This window comes from Orussus abietinus, unplaced genomic scaffold (assembly GCF_000612105.2).
Source record: "Orussus abietinus isolate OABI.00-Male unplaced genomic scaffold, Oabi_2.0 scaffold42, whole genome shotgun sequence".
NCBI classification, from domain to species: Eukaryota; Metazoa; Arthropoda; class Insecta; order Hymenoptera; family Orussidae; genus Orussus; species Orussus abietinus.
This window is the reverse complement of record NW_019394787.1, coordinates 748,606-769,896: the sequence shown is the minus strand read 5'-3', so window position 1 is coordinate 769,896 and position 21,291 is coordinate 748,606. Positions and strand designations below refer to the sequence as shown.

Sequence of the window (21,291 nt, the reverse complement as noted above, 5' to 3'; positions counted from 1 at the left end):
CTCTGTCGCTTTGCCAAAGAGCTCGCATTTCCGAAGGCATATAAGAGCGGAGAAAGTCGACGTGGTTTGCGCGTCTAAAAAAAAGTTTACAACCGCAGCGATCCAGGCGCACAGACCTAGCAGCATTCCCGATCCTCTAAGCAAACGCGACAATAAATGTCCAGAAACAATTAGCGGTCAATTGAACATTACCAACGATCATAAAGAAACTAATGCATATACAAAAAAACAATTGCCACGAACGACGCCCGAGGTTTAGTTCGAATTTCGCGCCGCCGTCTTCCACGGCCGCGATTCGAGGAGGCACGTGATTGGCCAGCGGTTTCCGGCGCACGCGCCGCGTAGTTCGCCGCCCCTGTGCCAGGCGGCGCTGCCTCACCCTGCTTACGCAGCGCGTGAAGTGTGCGCCAGTCAGTGGTGGTCAGTGGTTGTCGACGATGAGTTGGTGATGCGCGTTGTGCGGGGCGAAAAGCGAATGATTGGCCGTTGAGATAGGTAAGTGAACCAGTTATCGGTGACGTCTGCCTCGCGATATCAGCTTCCCTGTTACGTTATCTGGCCCGGTAGCACGGGCACTCTATGGTGGGCCAAAGCCGAGTGACAGCGCGCTCGGCGCGATCAATGCGTTCGTTCCCGACACACACGACGGGTGTGACCGCGCGCGGTCGAGCACGAGTGTGTCGACCCTGTTCCCCTTACCCCACGCTGGCCTCTCCCACCAGCCCGCGAGGACCGATTATAAATAAACAATTAATTTCTTTCATCCCCATCCAAACCGACCCGCCTATCGCGCTCGAACGTCAATCGTGCCCGATTCGATGTCTCTATTTCCGGACGATGCTGTCATTTAGTGGAGGACGTCCGAGTCTTCGGTGAGATCATCGCGCCGCAACCTGTTCGCTGCGTTTTCCGTAGCGAGTCTCGCGATCGGACTTCTGCGTGCTCTATGGGGAAACGGCATTATTTCTTTTTATATTTCTCATCGGCCCGTTAGACCCGCGGCGGCACCGGGCAGCGCGGTGCAGGGTGTGTAACGGGAGCGAAGACCCGGGCCACGGTTCGCCCAGGTGTGCGAAGGTGTGCGAGATGCGCACTCGCCGCCGCGCGCTCCTGCGCTTTTCCTACGCCCTGATCGCGGGCGTCGCCAATGGCAACCGTTAGGGCTAAACAATGCGCGCGATTCGAATCCTGGAACGGGATTCTCTGTTCGGCCGAAAACGAGGATGCGCTCTCCTTTCTTTCGCCGACTGGGACATTCGATGTAGCGGCAGTGTTGCCAACCGTACTATATTATAGTACTTGTACTATTACTTTAGTCAGGTGTACTATGCATTTTTAGAACAATAATAGTACGCGAATTGTACATCATTTCAGTAGAAAGTGAAGTCGCGTCCGCCGACGACTTTGTCATTGCCGATGGATATTTTTGTTTACATTCTTGGCTTTGTTTGTAAAGACGTTTATGTTATGTTGCAATGGGGAATTAAATTAAACTCTTTGACATTCATTTTCAGTTGAATATTAATAATCGTTTAATGCGTCGAATCGCATTCTCTTTCCTCTTTAAACACATACGAGATTTAGATTTAAATATTTGCATACATTCAAAGTTTTCAATTTCTACTATTGTTTTAATCTAACTGTACTAGAGTAAACCGAACTGAAGTTGGCAACATTGTGTAGCGAGCTGTATCGTTTAGATGCAACGGTTTTTCCAAGTACTAACACTAAACGCGAGAGCTTTGGTATTGTAATGTGTATGGGTTTACAGATTTTTTTATTTCGTGTTTTGACATTGTAAAAAGCGATCCGTGCGAATGATTCAGTTATATCTTTTCGGGAAATTGCATGTCCTGTATTTTGAAACGGATCCGCTCGAAATCGGGGATGCCTCCTCTGAGCCTGAATTTATGTCACGGTTGTAATCCCAAATGTAACGGGTGGCATTGTTTGGATGCGCCGAGCACTGCAGTCCCGGGATATTCCGTGGATCTTTTGTATTCGCACATCTGCTCGATTTCCCCGCGTTTTGATTTACGACGTTACGTTATGGGGACGGTAATCCGCGTCGGGGGTAACGATGTTATTCCGGCGTAAAGGCGCGAAAATGTTGCACGGCTTTTGTATTCATAGGGTATTGTTATTTTCTTTTTTTTTTTATTTCAGGTAGCGAACGATAGCCAGCCATCATGAGGTGCATCTTGTGCATCGTTGCAGTACTTGCGCTGCACACGTCGGCCATAAGTAAGGGCATACCGTTTATTTATCTTTATAGTTTTCTAAGGAATACATCAGAGTGGATGGAGATTGAGATGATTAACCCTTTGCCATCCTTCGAAAAGTCTGACTTGTGGTAAAAATGTTGGGCCCAACGTGAACATCACGAGTCAGATCTGTAATCGTCATTTCGAATGAAACGAATTTTCCCTTTTTCGCAGATCACTTTGGCCCGAATTTTCTCGAGTTAATTTGTAGGACTAAAGGTCAAGAGATTAAAGGAGAAAAGCATCTCTACGATTTCTGGATATTTAAATCCACTCTGATGTATGTCAATAATGCAGATATTAAGGATAATAATATGGGGGGAAATTTCTTTTCCGATATTAATTCCTGGTTCTATATTATAGTTCGAATCCCGGATTTCATAGAAGGTGAAGCAACTAGTAGAAACTGTGATAAGTGAGCCACAGTAGACGTTATAGCTGGAATAGCCACTTATGCGGCAACATTTGTGCAGCTGTAATTTAACTTCAGTGTATTGCAATTGTTTATAAAAGCACCGAAGCTTTCTTCGAACGAGGCTAGCTATTTATAGATTTATCGGCCAGTTCTATTAGTATTTTTTTTTTTTCCCAGCAAATTGTTAATCCCGATTATTACATTCATCGGATGTGTCACACGTAATGTTGTACATAGTTCAGGAGCACAAAGTTCTGTACATAGAGATCTCGTTGACTTTGTACCAAGCACTAGAGAGCTTCCGATCGTTTGCCAGACCTCATCCCCGCACCTTATCTCTCACGATTTTGAAGTACTACTCTCGGTGTCCTTAAGATCTGTTATACACTTCATTATATATGTCATCGCATATACATATATACATAGAATTTATCACGACCCCACTTTTGTATCGCTTGTTAGCCGTCGTAATCCGATTAGATGTCAAAGCCGTTACGCAAAGAAAACAGTCATCTCGTTTTTAACTGGACCTTTTGTGGTCGGCATGTTTTTTTCTAATCAAGCTTTTGTCTCCTCAACAGTCCAGTCACCGCCGCGGATATCGAAACAGCCGCCGACCGATGAACAACTGTTCCAAGTCGCCCAGGCGAAAGTAAACGAGAACGACAAGCCATTTTTGATCGAATGCGAGGCCGAAGGTGAACCTGCTCCCAGGTAACGTCATTGGTTTACGACATTTTTATCCTCGAGCCGTCCTCCTAGATATCGTTCACCTCTCACTGTGCATCGTGTCGGCTTCCTCGGACCTTGGCGGCGAGCGGGGAATCTGCCGCGAGAAATTCGACGGGAAAAATGGAGGGACCCGGTGGAGGGGAGGAAATCACCACTCCTGGTCCTGGACGGTCTCGAGAGGAGGCTCATTGGCGAGATTCAATTCCGGTGACACATGGTTGACACTCAATTCACGGCTCGACCGCCGGGTAGCGGCGAAGCCTGAGTAACTGGTCTTAATTACTTGGATGACCTCAGCCTCGGGGAGTGTAACGTTACCGCCACCGATAAAGAAGTCTCGTCGAGAGGCCGTATTACCGACATGGGAGTGGTCCTCTCGGTTATCTGGATCCGAGCTGAGAAAATATCTTCTAACGTAGCGGAAACGGCACTTAACGTGGCGTTTCCATCCCGGACCCATGGGTCGGGCCTGTTTATGTATCACCTTTGCGTCGACCTTTTTTTTCTCTCATTCTTTCCCACACCTTCGCGGCATCGATTAGATTTAATTCTATTTTTACCCACGCGATGATCCGGCTGCGAGCACCTGTTTTTCTCTTACTTCTCCTCTCGACGGAAATATTAAACGAGAGAGGAATTCTGGACGGGAATTCGGTGGTTAACCGAGTGCTAGATTTAAATGGCCATCGACGCGGTGGCTTCGAAGTCAATGAACTTATTGGACGAGCACTTGGTGATGCAGTGGCCGACATCTATTATGTTTCTCGTATGCCAGGAAGTCGACTAAGACCGAAATTAACATATATCTAGAATGTGCCACTTTACTTATAAGTGATGTAAGTGCACGGTGCACTCGTTTTAGGAAATGTTCCGTTCGAGCGGCGCGAGATCTGCAGACGTTGGATGTGGTATTGTTAAATGTGATACGATTTGCTCGCAGGTACCGATGGATTAAAAACGGAAAGGACTTCGAATGGCCCGCTTACGACGATCGCATTTCCCAGCAGCCTGGAAGAGGAACCCTTGTCATATCGAAGCCGCGAGACGAAGACCTGGGTCAGTATCAATGCTTCGCAGAAAATGAGTGGGGAATCGCTACCTCGAATTCGGTGTTCGTGAGGAAGACGGAGCTGAACTCCTTCAAGGACGAGAGCCCTAAGACCCTGAGCGCCGATGAGGGGGAGCCCTTCAAGCTGACTTGTCAACCTCCGGATGGCTGGCCTAAGCCGAACGTCTATTGGTTCATTCAGGACACTTTGGGAGGCATCAAGTCGATTAACAATTCCAGGATGACGTTGGATCCGGAAGGGAACCTCTGGTTCAGCAACGTCACCAGGAACGACGCGTCCGATGATTTTTATTACGCTTGCGCAGCTTCCTCAGTCTTCAGGAACGAGTACAAAGTGGGAAACCGCGTGTTGCTTCATGTCATTTCTACGGGTAAGGACATGGATTGGCCGGGCGATTAATTGGCTCGGCAGACGTTCGTTAATATGTATCATTTTATTTATAGGCGCTTCTGCTAGCCAGAATAAACACGCCCCGGTAAGGCAATACACCAGCAGGAAAAACGAGGTCGCATTGAGAGGGAAGAAGGTGGAGTTATATTGCATATACGGCGGGACCCCTTTGCCTCAGATAGTCTGGAGCAAGAACGGCAATCAACTCAGGCCTAACGATAGGATAACCCAAGGCAACTATGGAAAGTCCCTGATCATAAAGCATGTTAATTTCGAGGACGAGGGTACATATAGTTGCGAGGCATCGAACGGCGTCGGCGATGCTCAGTCGTATTCGATTAAATTACAAGTTATGGCGGTGCCATATTTCACGGTTGAGCCGGAAATCGTGAATGCGGCTGAGGACGAGATGGCGGAATTTAGATGCGAGGCCAGTGGAGTACCGGAGCCGCAGATTAAATGGATACACAATGGCAAGCCTATATCCGAGGCGCCGCCTAATCCCAGAAGGAAGGTCACGGGCAACTCGATCATCATCGAGAAACTGACGAAAAATGACACCGGGAATTACGGCTGTAACGCTACCAATTCTTTGGGATACGTTTACAAGGATGTTTATGTTAACGTCTTGGCACTGGAGCCTGAAATTACGGAACCACCCTTTGACGAAGCTACCGTCGACGGTAAGACGATCAGGATGACCTGTCGCGTCTTCGGTGCACCCAAACCTGAGGTCAAATGGGTCAGGAACGGCCAGGAATTAACTGGGGGTCGGTACAAGATTCTGGAGTCCGGGGACCTGGAGATCGAGAATGTCATTTTCTTGGATTCCGGAACGTATACTTGCCATGCAGCTAATAAATTTGGCGAAGTGGAAGCCACGGGTAATCTGGTGGTCAGAGAACGAACGAGAATAACGGATGCACCGGAGGATTACGAAGTAACAGCGGGGTCGACGGCAACTTTTAGGTATGCCGATGTCAAATTTGATGTGTTTATTTTACTTGGGTTTTAGTATTTTCTTAAAAGTTGATTTGAAAGATTGTCCGAGATGAAAGTTGTTTAATACTGCTTTTAGATGCAATGCCGTAACCGATTCGACTCTGCCTTTGACGATCGACTGGCTAGCTAACGGCGAGCCTATAGATTTTGAGATGGAGCCAAGATTTGTACAAACCACTGACTCGTCATTGTTGATTACAAAAACGACGGAGCTCGATTCTGGAATTTATACTTGTGTAGCGCATACCGATTTGGATGAAACGAAAGCACAGGCTACCCTGACGGTTCAAGATGTACCAAATGCTCCGCAATTGCTTAGCGTCAAGTGCATGTCCACGGAAGCCTTGGTTCAGTGGACACCGATGGGGGATAACAGAGCACCCATCCTTCGGTACACTATTCAGTGCAATACTAGTTTTACTCCCGACACTTGGGAAGTAGCCAAAGATGATGTGCCTGCTACCGAACAAAACTATATCATACCGATGACACCTTGGGCCAACTATACCTTCCGAGTGGTAGCATTTAATAAAGTTGGTAAGTCTCTCGGATTGCAATGTCGAATACCTGAAACGTGTAAGAAAGTCTGTAAACTAATATATTTTTCCATAAAATAGGTCCGTCTTTACCTTCCTCGCATAGTGAAGTGTGTACCACTCAACCTGATGTACCATATAGAAACCCACATAATGTCGCGGGTCGAGGAACGGATCCTCAAAATATCGTCATTACATGGACCTCGATGCCTCAAATAGAGCATAATGCTCCCAGACTCACGTACAGGGTATACTACAAACGGGATATCCCTGGAGAAAAATGGACAATAGAGGATATTCATGATTGGAAAATCGATAGACTTCAAGTTGACAATCAACCTACTTACCAAAGATACAGGATTAAAGTTGGCGCAATTAACGAGAAGGGAGAATGTAGGACACACCCAGATGAGGTGATCGGATACTCTGGAGAAGATGGTATGCATTTCGAAATAATTGGTTAAATTAAATGTTATCAACCTGTTCAAACCTTGTGATTAACGGTCATAATTTTTCCGCGTCTTTTCTAGTCCCCCTGCAAGCTCCTACAAACTTTACGTTGATTCGAGTGCGGTCAAGCACCAGTGCTTTAGTCTCCTGGAACCCCGTACCCGAGGAATCGGTACGTGGTGAATTACGTGGGTATAAAATTCAAACGTGGACGGACCGTGATGGTGAAGAGGGAATGCGAGAGATTAATGTGCGGGACGGCAATAGAACTCACGCCTTGATCTCTAAACTTATTCCGTATAGCAAAAATTACGTGCGGGTCCTCGCTTACAATGGAAGGTAAATCTCACACTTTTTCGTTAAGAGCAGTTTATTAGATAACTTTATTACGTCCGTGATACGACCGTTTTCAGATATAACGGCCCACCATCGGAGGTTTTGAGTTTCGAAACGCCGGAAGGTGTGCCAGGCACGGTCCTCAGTTTAGAGGCCTTTCCAATCGCGTCAAGTGCTCTCTTCTTGGTCTGGACGAAACCTTCAGAGCCGAACGGTATTCTCACTGGTTACCAGATTTCTTATCAAGTAGTAAACGGTACCAGACTGGGACAAGAATTAGAGAGAGAGCCGCACGTTTCTAATCCCGAAGCAACGAGTGCTAAGTTAGCCGGCTTGGCGCCAGATACGAAGTACCGCGTGCACATTCGAGCGACTACAAGAGCTGGCGATGGGAAAGAGTAAGAGTAGTTATTGGATGACGATGTTAATTAACATTAGTGTTAATTTGTACCCAAAGTGATATTAAAATTATTACTTGGGTTTTAGTTACTTTATCGAGCAAAAAACCAGGATCGCTCAGCCTCCGGATGTGCCGCAGTTTACGTGGGAACGAATTTTAACGGAAAATGGTTTAACAACTGTAAGGGTCACTTGGCAGCCAAACTTAAATGGCAATCCGGGCAGTCACTTCTTCGCCAAATATAAGTTGAAGGGAGAAACTGTCGCTAGGCAAACCGACCCAGAATTCATCTCGAATACAATCGACGTGAGTGTATTATATTTTCTTAATTTACATTTACTATCTTGGGCAGATTATAACTATTTTTTCATCTTTCTGTGGTAGATCCGGGGCCTGCAAAGTGGAGAACTGTACGTTGTAACCATTGTCGCCGTCGATGGCGACTATGTGACGGAGAGTGCACCACAAGAAATCGAAACTAGCAGCGATGGACCTATTATTCAGCCTAAAGAGAATGTTGCCACTGCCGGATGGTTCATCGGTAAAAATATTATTGATATCCTGATTGAAATGGGTCAGGGATCGTCTATACAAATTTATTTTACTTCTTTAGGAATGATGTTGGCAATTGCTTTCCTCTTGCTGGTATTGATCATCGTTTGCGTGATCAAACGTAACCGAGGAGGAAAGTATGCCGTCCACGAAAGAGAGCTAGCAGCTGGTCGAGGTGACTACCCCGATGAAGGCGGTTTCCATGAATATTCGCAGCCCTTGGATAATAAATCTGCCGGAGGTCGAGCTTCTTTAGCTTCTTCATCTCACCAGGATGGGAAACATCCCGAATCCGACACGGACTCGATGGCTGAATACGGAGAAGGAGATACCGGTTAGTTATAAAATTCTTTAACTGAATTTATCATCAACATTTTATCTACTTTTTTATGAACGAACGCATAGAGTGCAGAATATAGTTGACATGCGTAGCCCACGTTATTTAGTTAGACATCAGCACGATTACCGCATATCTTGCCGTGCCAATTTTTTCGCTACTTGCTCTTTAAGTTCTTGTTTTACTTTATCAGGATTAATTATACTCTTTTATTCTGACGTTTTGATCATGGGTATTTTTAATCAACTAGTATCACAGATTCACGCATGTTGACAATTTCTAGTTCCGTTTGATTATGTTATTAATTTTCTTTTCGTCTCGTTCGTTTCGTATGTTGCGTTGCTTGGTTTAACGCAGAGGGTATGAACGAGGATGGGTCCTTCATCGGCCAGTACGGCCGCCAACGGAAACAAGAGCCAAATTCTCAAGCGTTTGCAACGCTAGTCTAAGGTAGGCGAAGGAAGCTTGCTTTGGTACTCTTCATTCCGCTAGTAAATTATTAGTCGTTGGACAACTCATTGAAACGAACTCTTCGATACTCCCGCGCAATGTGCAATGTAAAAGCGAATTCCGTTGTTCTCCGCAGGTCGTTTCACGGAGGACGGCTCTTTCATCGGACAATACGGCCCCAAGGGCAGACCGGAGGAGACGCCGCCTATTCCAACGGGTACAATGGCCACATACGTTTAACTGTCGCAAATTGTACCAGCTAAAACGTCGCGTCCGAATCTCCTACTCGACACGCCGGGGATGTCTGAGGCCTCGGCTGCCTCGACAGCTGCTATGCACCTTGCGCTGGGCGCAATGTCCACACTCTACTGCCAGTTAGATATTTCTTGGTTTTGGGTTTTATAGGTCACCCGTGAAAGGAACTGATTTTTCAATCATGTAAGTATACACGTACGATTCGCCTAGGCGAGTCGTACGCGGCTCGTCCATCCCATGATACGTTGTCGCGAATTTTCTTCGAGTCGAGACATTGATCGCCGTCGAACGTTTCCCTGTAGTTTGCGTGTCTCTCGTGACTCTTCCCACTTATAACGAGAGACGCGACGTCGGTCCAAGTCCTCCCCCTCGAGAGAATTACGCGGACATCGAGGGGACACCTCGCCGTAATTTGTAGGAAACGGTGCGCGAGTTATTCCTTCTTTAAAGATACGATCTCAGACCTCGTTACCAATTTCTACTCGTGATATCAGCGCGGATGAGAGGACACCGAGCTTGCCGAGGGAATTCGTAACTGATTATTATTTCAACGGAAGGAATAACTTGTACACCAGTTTTCCATCGAATCTCAACTTATGTAGACAGATTCCCGAATGAGACATCGGGAGAGCAATTTTCATTGAAGGGAAGATCTGACGTCAAATCCCACCTGCATTCCCGGTTGATTATAAAGCCCAAAGAGATAGGTCCACGATAGAAGTAGGATCCTAGGAACTATTTCTAACGCCGATACCGATGCATTCGATAAGGCCAGATTGTACCGGTGGTGCCGGCTTTTACTACAGGGTACTCAAGTTATGTTTGTATCGTTTCAGATATGTATGTATGATGAATCGCTTTTGGGGCTGCATTTATACCGGGGCTATGACGCAACGAGGTCTCGGCGTTCGCTGGTTTGTTCGCTGATTGCTAACGCGCGGTGCTAATGAAGACTTTTATCGGAAGGGAAAGAGTAAAATGTATAAATTCTAAATTTGCGCGGATTGTTTCAGAGATTTATATTGATTGGTTAGTACGTACCGTCGAGGAGGGGGAGATTCGGTTGGTGTTGCAATTGAAGTACTTATTTCTTCGCCCGATGATAATGAGTTATTGGTTTGAGATACTCTTCGTGTATGTATCGATAAAGGCAGAGGGAGTCATTATCATCGAATAGTGAAACGAAAGTAGGGGCGAATATGATATATTCGTTGGATCGTCTTGTAGTGGTAGGGTTCGACGTGAGGGAAATATAAATGCAGACTTAAAGGCATGTTAGCAAAGCGATGGCGAGCGAAGGCAGGAAAACCGCAGTCTGGCCTGAACTGACCGTAATTTTAACACTTTTCGAGGGAGTCAATATCTAGATTTCCTAGGTCTCTAGACGTTTTAGGGGGATCTAGTTGTCAGAGTTTTTCACAGAACATGAGCAGCGGCCCAAACTCGAGGAATCTCGGACGTTTATAATTAGTCGGAAGTGACGGTGGCGTTTAAAGATATAAGTTATTGTAAATGCACTATACAGTAGTTTAAAAGGAAGAACACAAGGCCTCTAATCGTTGCTTTTTGTATGTGAGACACGCTTTTGCCTGAGGAAGGAAAATGAAAAGACGAGTGGAGTTTCCTTTATTTTTACGAACGTTTTACCATAGTTCTCTCTCCGACTTTTCCTTTTCTAAGTCTAGCGTACTCTAGCGAGCGTAGGATATAACGCGACATATGATTATTTAATATATATTGAAGCATTGAATATATAGAGATACTATATATGAATTATTGACATACGTTAGAGAGTTTCGAAGGAAGACGATGATCACAGGAGGGCGCAGCTATATTATATTATATTATATTATATTATATTACGTGGCATTAATTATTATCTCATCAGGGTGATTTTTCAATCTCTAGTGTACCGGGTGTTCGCCGAAAACTCGAGGCTCACTGACGTTTTCGGGGACTTCCGGTACGGCCGTTTCCATATATCGGAAAACAAGACGCAAATAGAACGTACAGGTTTTCCGCAAAACGAAGGAAAAGAAGGAAGATGAATATAGGATGTATATTATGCACTGTAAAGTTCAAAAATTTCGACACGGCACAAATCGGACCTCTAGGCACGCTGCGACATATTGAGACTTTCGAGTAATTTTATCGGTGTATATTCGCTTTGGGGGAAAAAAAAAAGAAAAAAAAGAATGAGAGAAAGAAAACAATCAAAAAGAAAGGGTTATTATACGCGAAATATGGATCGTAATAATGTCGTTATAATGTTTATCTTGTGGTACGAAAGAGAAAAGAATATGAAAGTACTGCGAGTGGGTAACCGAGCTGGGCAACATTTTCGAATAATTGAGAAAGCTTTTGAGGTTTTTTTTTTTAATTTATTACTCGAGAGATCGTTTTTAAACGACATTTTTTTTACGCGTGGGTGCAACGTTTCTTATTTTAGCAACACGGACGAGGAAGGAGTGCGATTTTTATGCGGACGGGTACTAGTTCTTTATTCTATTTTCTATCTCTTTTTTTTTATTTGAAAATGTTGCACGACTGGCTGACTAGATGCCTTTTTTAACGATACAACGCGCATTCGTCGAAAACTTATTTTGCCGATTATCCTGTACGGAGGACTTAGATATCGAATAATCGTGCCGAACGAATTGTGAGCGATAGACGAAGGACAAAGTCAATGACAAATTACATTACGATAACTTCAGATTAACTTCAGATTGTAAAGATCTTTAAGGACTGTTATATTCACCCCTCGATAAACCGGTCCAATTATGACTAATCTGAGTCCCGAAATTCTGGTGGAACGAGAACTGCCGTCTCAAAATATAGGATCGAAAAAGAATTGCTCTTTTATTTTGGTCGAATAATTAGTGCGTCATGCGGAAGGAACGTACAATGAACCCATGAAGTTGTTAAAAAGTTCCATGTCTGATAAAAACGGTGAAACGAAAGTTGACGGAAACAATGAAAGGGTAACCATGTTTCGAAACGGTGGTTCTCCATGCTAGAAAACCAAATCTGCATACATGTATCTCTTTAGTATATTTTTCTATTGCACGTTTATCTTTCTCCCTGTATCAAAACTGTATACATCTCACTTTCTCTCTATCCAAGGCTTGAATCTCTAATTAGTTATATTAACCAGCTAAGTGGACTCTTCTCCACGACGAACTTCCAGTATTTTTCACACAGGTGACCCCGCAATCATTTTTTTTTTATAGATACTTTTTACGATACGTTGCCGCATTCTTGATTTACCTCGTAATCATGGAATATTTCGTTGTGCATTTAAAAAGTGTAACAGTCCGGGCAATTGGTACCGATTTGCCCAGCACGTTTCCTGCGTTCGATCCACCGGTTAAAAAACACCTGATAACATCAAACTGTAGAATTAGCTGTAAATTGTTCCCGTTTAAACGAGTCCAAGGCTCGTTGTAAATGACAGGAAAATGTGGTACCGAATGCTCGGACACGTATTGATAATATTATTTACAATATATTTATCCGGAAGGTCTCTTGAATCATGGCGGACCGAGATATGCGTGTTCCCGGTTAGAGTCGTACTTTTTGTTCATTTTATTGTGAAGTACACGCGGCAGCTTAAAGCAGTATATTAGGGGAGTTCTGGAGAGCTCGAAGTTTTGCTTTTATTTTCGAGGCAGTTATCCTTGTATCTCGGTCCATCTTGTTATGCCGATTCTTCCGCTGTAAATTACATTTATTAGCGATTAGTCACCAGCATGTAGATTAGAAAAGTTAAGAAGACTAAGCGAGCTGCCGATGGCGCGGGCGAGGCTGTATTTATATTTGTAGCCGCAAAAAGAAAATGCGTTTCCGCGGCTGTTCGAGCCGCGCGGCCAACGGCGAACCGCCCTCGTTTAGGATACAATTTTTCTACGGAACAGAAGACGCATTACGTCTCGGTCGGGCTCTAGGAGTTTTATATATGATTTTTACTTTTTCTCGACCCCTCCAAACGCAGCTGGATGTATCGCCAATAGCGGATATTGGGTTGACTACGCCTTGCGTACCGTTTAAGCGACCTTTTTTAACGTTTGATAAGTTTAACCAGATGTCACCGATAACCCTTGTAACGCGCATTCCAGCATACGTCCGTGTAACATCCTCCCCACTCCTCATGTCAATAAAAAGAGGAATAGGATTATGATTGTGTGTTCTAGATCTTCCTTTCTCCCCCTACTTACAGATTCTAGGACTCCTTCGTTCTCATTTTATTCGACACGTAAACATATTTTCCTAAACCTATTTTCAGACACGCTAATCTATTTTCTCACTTTTTTGTAAATTTAAATTAATTCTGTCGTGTCGGAACCCAATACTTGTCGAATTGTCTTTCATTGCCGGTCCGTCGGCTGGCCGCGACCCGGCTTAGAGTCTTGCCGTAATTTCATGTTTGTTAGACCAAGCAGTCAGTTGTTATCGACATTTTCCATGAAACGGCATAAGTGAATAACATTTTAATGAGTCTCCCATAAATCCGAAAGCAAGTTGGTCATTTTCCGTGAACTTTTAAAGCAATAATACCTGATCAACCTTTAGTGGAAGGGTCGGTTAATATTGGTTAATATCAGAGATGAGTTGGGAGATTGTTCACGGGCAGAGTCGCGTGATCGCATCCTATGATGCCCTTTGGTTTCGTACGTTACCTTTCACCGTTCTTTGTCCCTAAGGACGGCACAACGAATTTCTGATAGGAGCTCGCGCACTCGCGATGGCGGTGCTATCTACCTGTCGCAGTTGGCGGCTCTCGTACTCGTGATGGTAATACCATGCGGCAGTTGACGGTGGCGACTTACCTACGCTTATCGACACTACTCGCTTTTGATGGTAAGGGAAGAACACTCGTGGCGCCGTCTTTGACTTGACCGTTTACTTACCTGATTTATTTTATCCGCAAATGATACAGGCAAATCTACACGTAGATGATTGACCTCGGCTCCCCTACTTAAGTTAGATTTAGGGTCTTTCCTTTCCGCGGGAAAAAAAAAAATAAAAAAAATCCCATCGTGATGCCCCGATGTCTCGTGATGAGGGAAGTATCTATCCGCGAATGGCTGCTCGGGTAATTTCCATTCATCAAATTTATTTCATTTCGTTTGTTTAATATTTTCTAAAGTGTATAGTAATAATATAGTAAACGAAAAGTGCATTCTTATGTGATCTATATGTAATTAATACTCACGTAGTACTTTTTTCCTGCGGTAAGGGGCAATTTCGAGACGCGCGCGTAAGTTTGGGATCATCATGCCTCTTTTCAAGTGACTCCTATTTCGTAAAACAAAGTGAAAAATGTCAAAGACTCTCCGAGCCGTCCACCAGGTAGAATGAATCATGATTTTATTTGTTATATAATAATATCTACAATAAAAATACCATATCGTTTGAAAAACAATTCTCGTTACAATTATACAGAAATTTTATATCTTATCATATATATATATATATATTTATATATATTTAGGTTTCGTTCCAAATAAGATGTAGCGATGAACATTCACCTCGCAGTGGGAGTGAGAAAATACATTATTTTTGTGAGTTTCACATTGATCTTGTCACTCGATTACATCCCGCGAGTTTGCCGGGCGCGGCGAGATCCAAGATGGCGGCGGCAGGGCAGAGGCCGGCCGAGTTTCGAAAAATGTCCTTCTTCCCCATCGCCGCGATCCCGGAAATCGAAGGCGCCCTTATAATTCCGCTATTACCCGCGTTGACGCCAGAGATTCATAGAAAATCGGACTAGAACAATCCAACTTCGTCGGGGCTACTTCTCTCGAGTCCTCTCTCTCTTTCGCTCTTTCTCTCGGTCTCTCTCGCATACGCACACATACTCTCTTTCTCTCTTTCTTTCTCTTACTCTAAAAGTTGCTACACTTAGTTAATAGTAATGTCATCTCAATATATATATCATCGTATTAGTTACCATAATATATAGAAAATACATATAACAATTATTTAAATGACTCACAATCAATCATTTTTTTTTGTTGCAATATACTATTAATCGGTGTTAATTACATGATATCAGTTTTTACACTCGTCGTGGGCTCGAGGTTAGGGATGTACGATAATTGGAGGGTTTAGCGCACGCTAGGGGTAGTATTCTGCAAGAAGGAGGTTAGGATTATCCGTCGTACGGTCGTACTTTTCACATTGTCTTTATCGTACTTAGTTTTATTATTAAGTGAACTTTACCAGAAGCTTAATCGATATCTTTATACAGACGTCGGTCTATCTTGTACTGTTGTACGTATCCTTGCTCTAGCGAATTCTTTCTCGTATTCGTCGTTATTTCTCATTGTTTTCCCTCCCTGATTTCATCGATTCGGAAGTTTCTCTGTCGGTCTCTTAACGGAGTCCTGAAGGCCCGTTTATAAATTCGGGACTTCCGGAGGGTGCTTTCCTTTTTTATTCCTCGTCAGTCGTATTTATCTATTTTTGTTTTGTTTTAACGGGACCTCTCCGCCCTCCACGGGTTGCTTTAGGCTCGCATTTTCTGCTCTCCTTTGAACTTTTGATTGTTTGTGGCGGTGTACCTTTGGCGTCACGAATTTTGTTCAACTTCGTTTATTTTTTTTTTGATTGTTTGATGAATTTTCCCTTTGGCGAATTTCCAACTTGGCTTTTTGTTTCTTATCGGGGAGTCGTTTTGGTGATTTTGGCGAGGTGTTGTTTCGGTTGATTTTAGAGATCTGGGGGGTTTTACGCGTGAGACAATATTTATACAAGTCGCGATAAAACGATTTTCATGAACGAGGGGGTTATGTAGGCGATAATTTATGCTGGATTAATTACATTTAAGGAGTAGTTGTAACAAGAGAGAAATCGGCGGTGAATCATTGATTTTGGCAATAGCGCGTATCGATGATTTAGCTGGGTGAGCGGTTTAAAAAATAGTTTCTAAATGGAGCCCTTCTTTCGAGGAGCTCGGGGTATTCAACAGTTTGTTGTCAGCGTTATTAATGTAATCTCGAGAGTTCAAAAGTGGTGTACGTTTTATATTTACACTTGTACTCTAAGGTTGTTAAATACTTTTGACGAACGTTGCCGAACTGCGGACGCGAGGTATAGTTTTTTTGATTAGACTCGGATTTGTTTTTTTCTTTCTTATCGTCGTTTTAGTTGTCAAATGTAATATAAAGGGGCAAGGTTTAAAACAAAAATCTCTGACTTTTCTTGCGCATCATTGAGTCGTCGCGTTTTGACGTTCCTGGAATATTTGCTAGTGACCTAATACTTGTTAGTGTAAATCTTCATTGCCGAGTATTAGTCAAAACTTATCCATTATTAATCCGTATTGCACGGAGGAGTATTGCTCGTTCCACAGGAAGAATCCCGTTATCTCCTTTGATATGTTGGTCGTATCCTTAAGATCCCGATTCGCGTTCCTCCTCACATCCGAATTCGCGTTTCTAGGTAGAAGTCTCGAGAGCTTTTCGAAATTTCACCATTAATCCCTAAAGCGCGATAAGCGAGAGGAAGAATGGCTTCGGCGATCTCGCGAAAGATGATCGATACTGCATGAATAATAAAATCGCGAAAGAAGACCCACGAAACCAGACGGCAAGGAATAAGAAATGCTTTCCTAGAGTCAACGTAAAGAGGAACTGAATAAAAATGAAGTTCCCGTTTAAGCAACCTCATCTGGTAAGTAAACCTCTCCCAATTTCCGATCGGTGGAAATACATTTTTACAGTGTGATTTTATGTTACATCTTTTTATGATCACCTCAAATCATTACTAATGGCGCGACCATTATTTTTTTACAATGGCTTCGATTAGGGCTGGACAGAAATCGCGGCTTTGCGGTTGAAGTGCCTGCTTCGAATATTATTGCTCTAGTTTCCCTCGAGAATGCCGGAAAATGAGCTTAGGCCAATGTCGCGGGTAGAACACATTTGCTGCATAACACCGAACAATTAACATCGAGCCTCTACATGCGCGGTAAATTTTTTACAGGGACCCGGCGTTCCCACGGTCGAGTTTCTTTTACCGCCTCCGCGTCTCGCAGTTATTCGCTAATAATTCACATATTATACGCTCTGACAGATGGAGGGGTTATACCGCCTTACACACATACCGACAGAAAAATATTTTACACCCTTTTAACACTCAGTATTTACACGCGGAATGTACAGAAGGTGTAGTTTTCTCTCTCTCTCTCTCTCCCGTTCTCTCGTAAGAAAATATTGTCCAGCCCTAGAGAAGGTTACTATGCGCGATTCCTTCGGGATTCCTTCCTCATCGACCAGGCCGACATTTCGAGGGCTTTTCATTCAAGCCCACCTCATTATCAAAAATCTAAAAAACAATTAACGCGACCTATTCCGCCTTCGTCGGGTTAATTTATTCACGCCGACTCGCGAATCGCGACGAAAGAACGTGTTTCCATATATAGTTTATAATATTTGTAACGCCTAATTAGATAGCAAAGTTGGAGGCGAGTTATATCTCGTGGTTCCTTTTTTCCTGGGTAGACGATGCTCTTATCTTTGAAGTGAAATTTCCATTTTTACTGCTCGTTTTTGATACTGGGTGGACTTTACGCGAGTTTTGTGATCGACCTGCGCATACATTTTTCCGCTTAACTTAATACCGTTAATCTCCTTAAGAGTATTTTACTTCCTACCGAAAGAGCTCGCAGAGACTCTGACAATTTCGGTAGTTTCTAGACCGTCGTTTTGATTGAGAGCTTCAGCCATTTTGATTCCTTTTTTTTTCGGATTAGAGTATTCTACATGATACAAGGGTTTAGTGTTCATTGCTTACATGTTAACGGGGGCGTTTCGGGAGCCGCTCAGATGCGAATGCTGTACTTCTAAAATGATTTAACCTCACTCCTACATCTTCGAAACCAATTGGTAATATTTAAAAATAATACAATTTAACAAGTTCTCGACCCTCCCGAATTCGGATCCGATTTATATCAGGTTAATCTAAATTTAACTAATTTAATTATTAAATAAAAAAAAGCCTTTAACGAGTAAAATTTGAAAAACGTTTTGCTATCCGAGAGGTCCATTTTTACAGAATTTCTGGAGGACATGTCAGCCCTCGAACATGTATTTTTATGTATTTTCAACAGCTCCCGAAGCATCGCTCGATGGTTACGACAAATGCTTTTTTTTCTCACGAATACATATGTGAACGCGATTAATAAATACCCACAGGGGAAGGAGGAGGGACTATTTCATGTATGAGTATGACACATCTAAAATCCATGTTCTTTATACATGTATTATTGCATACTACACGTTCGCCACTGTGAGGCCCCAGGGAGCCGGATCTCTTTCAAAAGTTGTACCGCGTTTAGGAGTTTCATTCACCGGTGGATATACAAGAAGTTATTTATAATTATCCAAAGCCGTATCCCGACTCCTCAATACCTCCAAATTTATTTCATTTATTCGAAGTCCCAATGGCCGTTATATCTCGGCGTTAAAATTCTCATCGTTTCTCAGTCGATAAGATTTTGATCGAAGGTTTGATTACTTGTGTAAATTGGCACAGGATTTATTGTTAAGCAATATCTGCAATTTGCCCGATCACGGAGAGAATCAAATCTGTACAAAGCACGAAGCTTCGGTTATGGGGCATCGATTGTTTAAGCGTTCCGACTGATTGGTTTAGTTCCTGGTCGCAAAATATTCGTATACTGTGTGTTATGTTTTTATCCGCGATGGTTATAAGTTAAGTTTTGGCAATAATCATCGAGGTCGACATTCATTGCAAAATGGCGGCGCAAACTCGTAGTAAGGAGAGGACGAGCATGATCGATAGAAAAGTTAATAACAAATTAAGATGACGTCTATCCGTACAATGATTGTATGCTTAATCCACTCTAGTTCGTTCGTTAATTAATATGTCGATTAGCTCATACGTATATGTACACAAGTTATCGATAGTAATTAGAATTAGTCGCGGGTTGCTCGTAACAGTCGCACTTAGAGGGTACAATTAAACTAGATTTGTCGCACGCTGATTGATTTGCGGTATACTCGTCCTCTACAATTCCCAGATGAAATTCTGTACATGCTGACTCGTAATAACCAGATCTTCTCCAAAGATTCGTAATCATTTTTTAACTCTGACAATACCTTTCCCGCAATTTCGTGTAAATGTCCGTTCATTTCCGGTTCTCTTCGCGTCTCTGTCATTGTCATCGTCACAAGAGTTATTAACAATGCGAAATCAACACGAGGGCGACTTTTGACACCGTACGAGCAATCGCTTTATTTCACTTATCGATTGAATTAAAAAAAGATGTTCGGTGTCAATAAGCTATTATCGAACTTGCAATTTTTAACAGCTTAATGACAGTGCTGACAAGTTTGGTTAAATGAATGGCATTTTGCTTGCGAATGTATGAATGACGAGGGATGTCAGGTCTGTTTAATCATGTCAATTGCACGTACTTGTCACTACTCGCAAACAACAATACTCCTAGCTAAAAATTAGAACGGCGAGCAAACGCTTCGACAATGGGCGCGGGTCCAATCTTCAAAATACGAAGAAAATTTGAAAAATTCATTCCACGTACTTCGACCTTAGGTCGTGTGAAAAAACTAGCGGGAATAATTCTCGAATGTCTAGCACAATGGCATGCCGAGAGCTGATTGCCCATTTAGAGGAGTGGTATTATTGGTCATTGTTAAAAATTGCACCAGGTTCGTCCCATTGTCATTTGCTGAGTTTTTCGCCCCCTTAAAGATTAATACTTTCCGCGATGCATTCTTAATTTGGGGCCTAACTAACAGGATTGTCGGCTCAGGGTTCTCCGTGATTCCATCCATTACCGTACACCCGCGAAACGATGGACCGTGCTCGAAAGAAACTCGAAGATTGAACGTGGAAAAGGAAGGAGGAATTCAATCTTTCTTTCTTTCTTTTTTTGTTCCTTTTAAATTTTCGACGAAGTTGCGAGTCCACGGGCATAAAGCTTTCCCTCGTGTCGGCTAATTCCAGGCTGACTCAGGCGCTAACTACGTGGATCCTATTATGTACATCAATTCCTTGAAGAGATAGCTAATACAGTTCGATAGAAGATATTAATATAGAATCATTAGAAAAACACATTCAACTATATTCCTAAACCGCTCGTCTGGTCTCTCTCTTTCTCTCATTCCGCACTTATTCCGTATCCCTCGTACTTCGTCCGGACTTTAAGCAAATTTCAAAGTTGACCCTTTCTTATTTAATTTCTGCCCTCCCCAAAAATTCGATTTCCAGGCGCAACATTCCTCGACCTAACGTTACGTTTACAAAATTGGCAACACTGAATAGATCTCGGAATATTGGCAAGTTTCGAGGGGTCTCGAAATTGTCGGACATGTCTTTTTTTTTTCTTTTCACGTTTCCTCCCGCCTCTGTTGCTTGGCTGGATTTAATTGGGGGCGAAAATTGTTGAAAAACCTATGACGACTCGCAGAGAGACGACCGCGGCTTCGAAGCAGCCACAAGGACGAACTGGTTGTTTTTTTCTTTTTTATACGACTTTTTACTGTATACATGCACACTCAGCTTCAAGAATCCCCGCGAGAATGGAATCGATCTTCGATCGACCGTCACTATTAGCGTAAATTATTCTTATTACTGTAATATCGAAAAGATTGTACTATATTAGTTGAACATTGATATCGGGAAAACAATGCCATTTATTAGCCTGGCATGGAACGAGGACTGAACTTGTTAATGACAATTATCGACGTCACTTATATCTAGAAAAATAGTGCAATTATCGACCCGAGTTAGACTTTACGGGTTTAATAATTATTATTACTCTAGTTAAGGTGCGAATCTGTCGAGCCACTTGCAGAGACATCATCAAGCAGTTGTCGCTACAATTTAGGGGAAGAAAACTAATACAGGGAGAAAGAAATTATTTCTCTAGAGAAGTGACCAGTCCGTCCCTGCGTACCTTGAAGTTTGCAAAGCTACGAATTAAGGGCTCTTCCCTTTCCGATCGGCAAATGCTTTTAGCAGGCAGTGAGAGAATAGGTTTACCGGAAGTGCGTAGTTCTTCGAACCGAGAGTATGTTCCTACGTATCGCTACATAATTATGCACAATTCATAAT

General features: G+C 43.2%; 1 protein-coding gene across 3 annotated transcripts; it reads left to right on the top strand.

The window, feature by feature from the left end:
* The first annotated feature begins 404 nt into the window (after positions 1–404).
* Positions 405–13,366, top strand: LOC105697282 (neuroglian). Of its 3 annotated transcripts, none has more exons than XR_002762275.1 (14): positions 405–495; positions 2,167–2,244; positions 3,261–3,393; positions 4,352–4,851; positions 4,925–5,840; positions 5,950–6,410; positions 6,491–6,847; positions 6,940–7,198; positions 7,273–7,593; positions 7,682–7,901; positions 7,980–8,136; positions 8,209–8,481; positions 9,071–9,372; positions 10,026–13,366. XR_002762275.1 is itself a non-coding variant. In XM_012420468.2 (14 exons), the coding sequence occupies exons 2-13, from the start codon at positions 2,190–2,192 to the stop codon at positions 8,931–8,933; spliced, it is 3,744 nt and encodes a 1,247-aa protein (XP_012275891.1). In that variant the 5' UTR covers positions 405–495; positions 2,167–2,189; the 3' UTR covers position 8,934; positions 9,071–9,212. The 3 variants fall into 3 exon arrangements, 2 of the variants coding, with proteins under 2 accessions (XP_012275891.1, XP_023289047.1); XM_012420468.2 differs by lacking the exon at positions 10,026–13,366 and adding an exon at positions 8,842–8,934 and having other exon boundaries at positions 9,071–9,212; XM_023433279.1 differs by having other exon boundaries at positions 9,071–13,366.
* The last annotated feature ends 7,925 nt before the right edge of the window (positions 13,367–21,291 follow it).

Bases quoted from the DNA above. Each gene is read 5' to 3' on its own strand.
- LOC105697282 (XM_023433279.1), top strand. From the start codon at position 2,190: ATGAGGTGCATCTTGTGCATCGTTGCAGTACTTGCGCTGCACACGTCG. The intron at 6,848-6,939 runs GTATGCATTTCG...CGTCTTTTCTAG, and splicing joins CGGATACTCTGGAGAAGATG to TCCCCCTGCAAGCTCCTACA. The intron at 8,137-8,208 runs GTAAAAATATTA...TTACTTCTTTAG, and splicing joins CACTGCCGGATGGTTCATCG to GAATGATGTTGGCAATTGCT.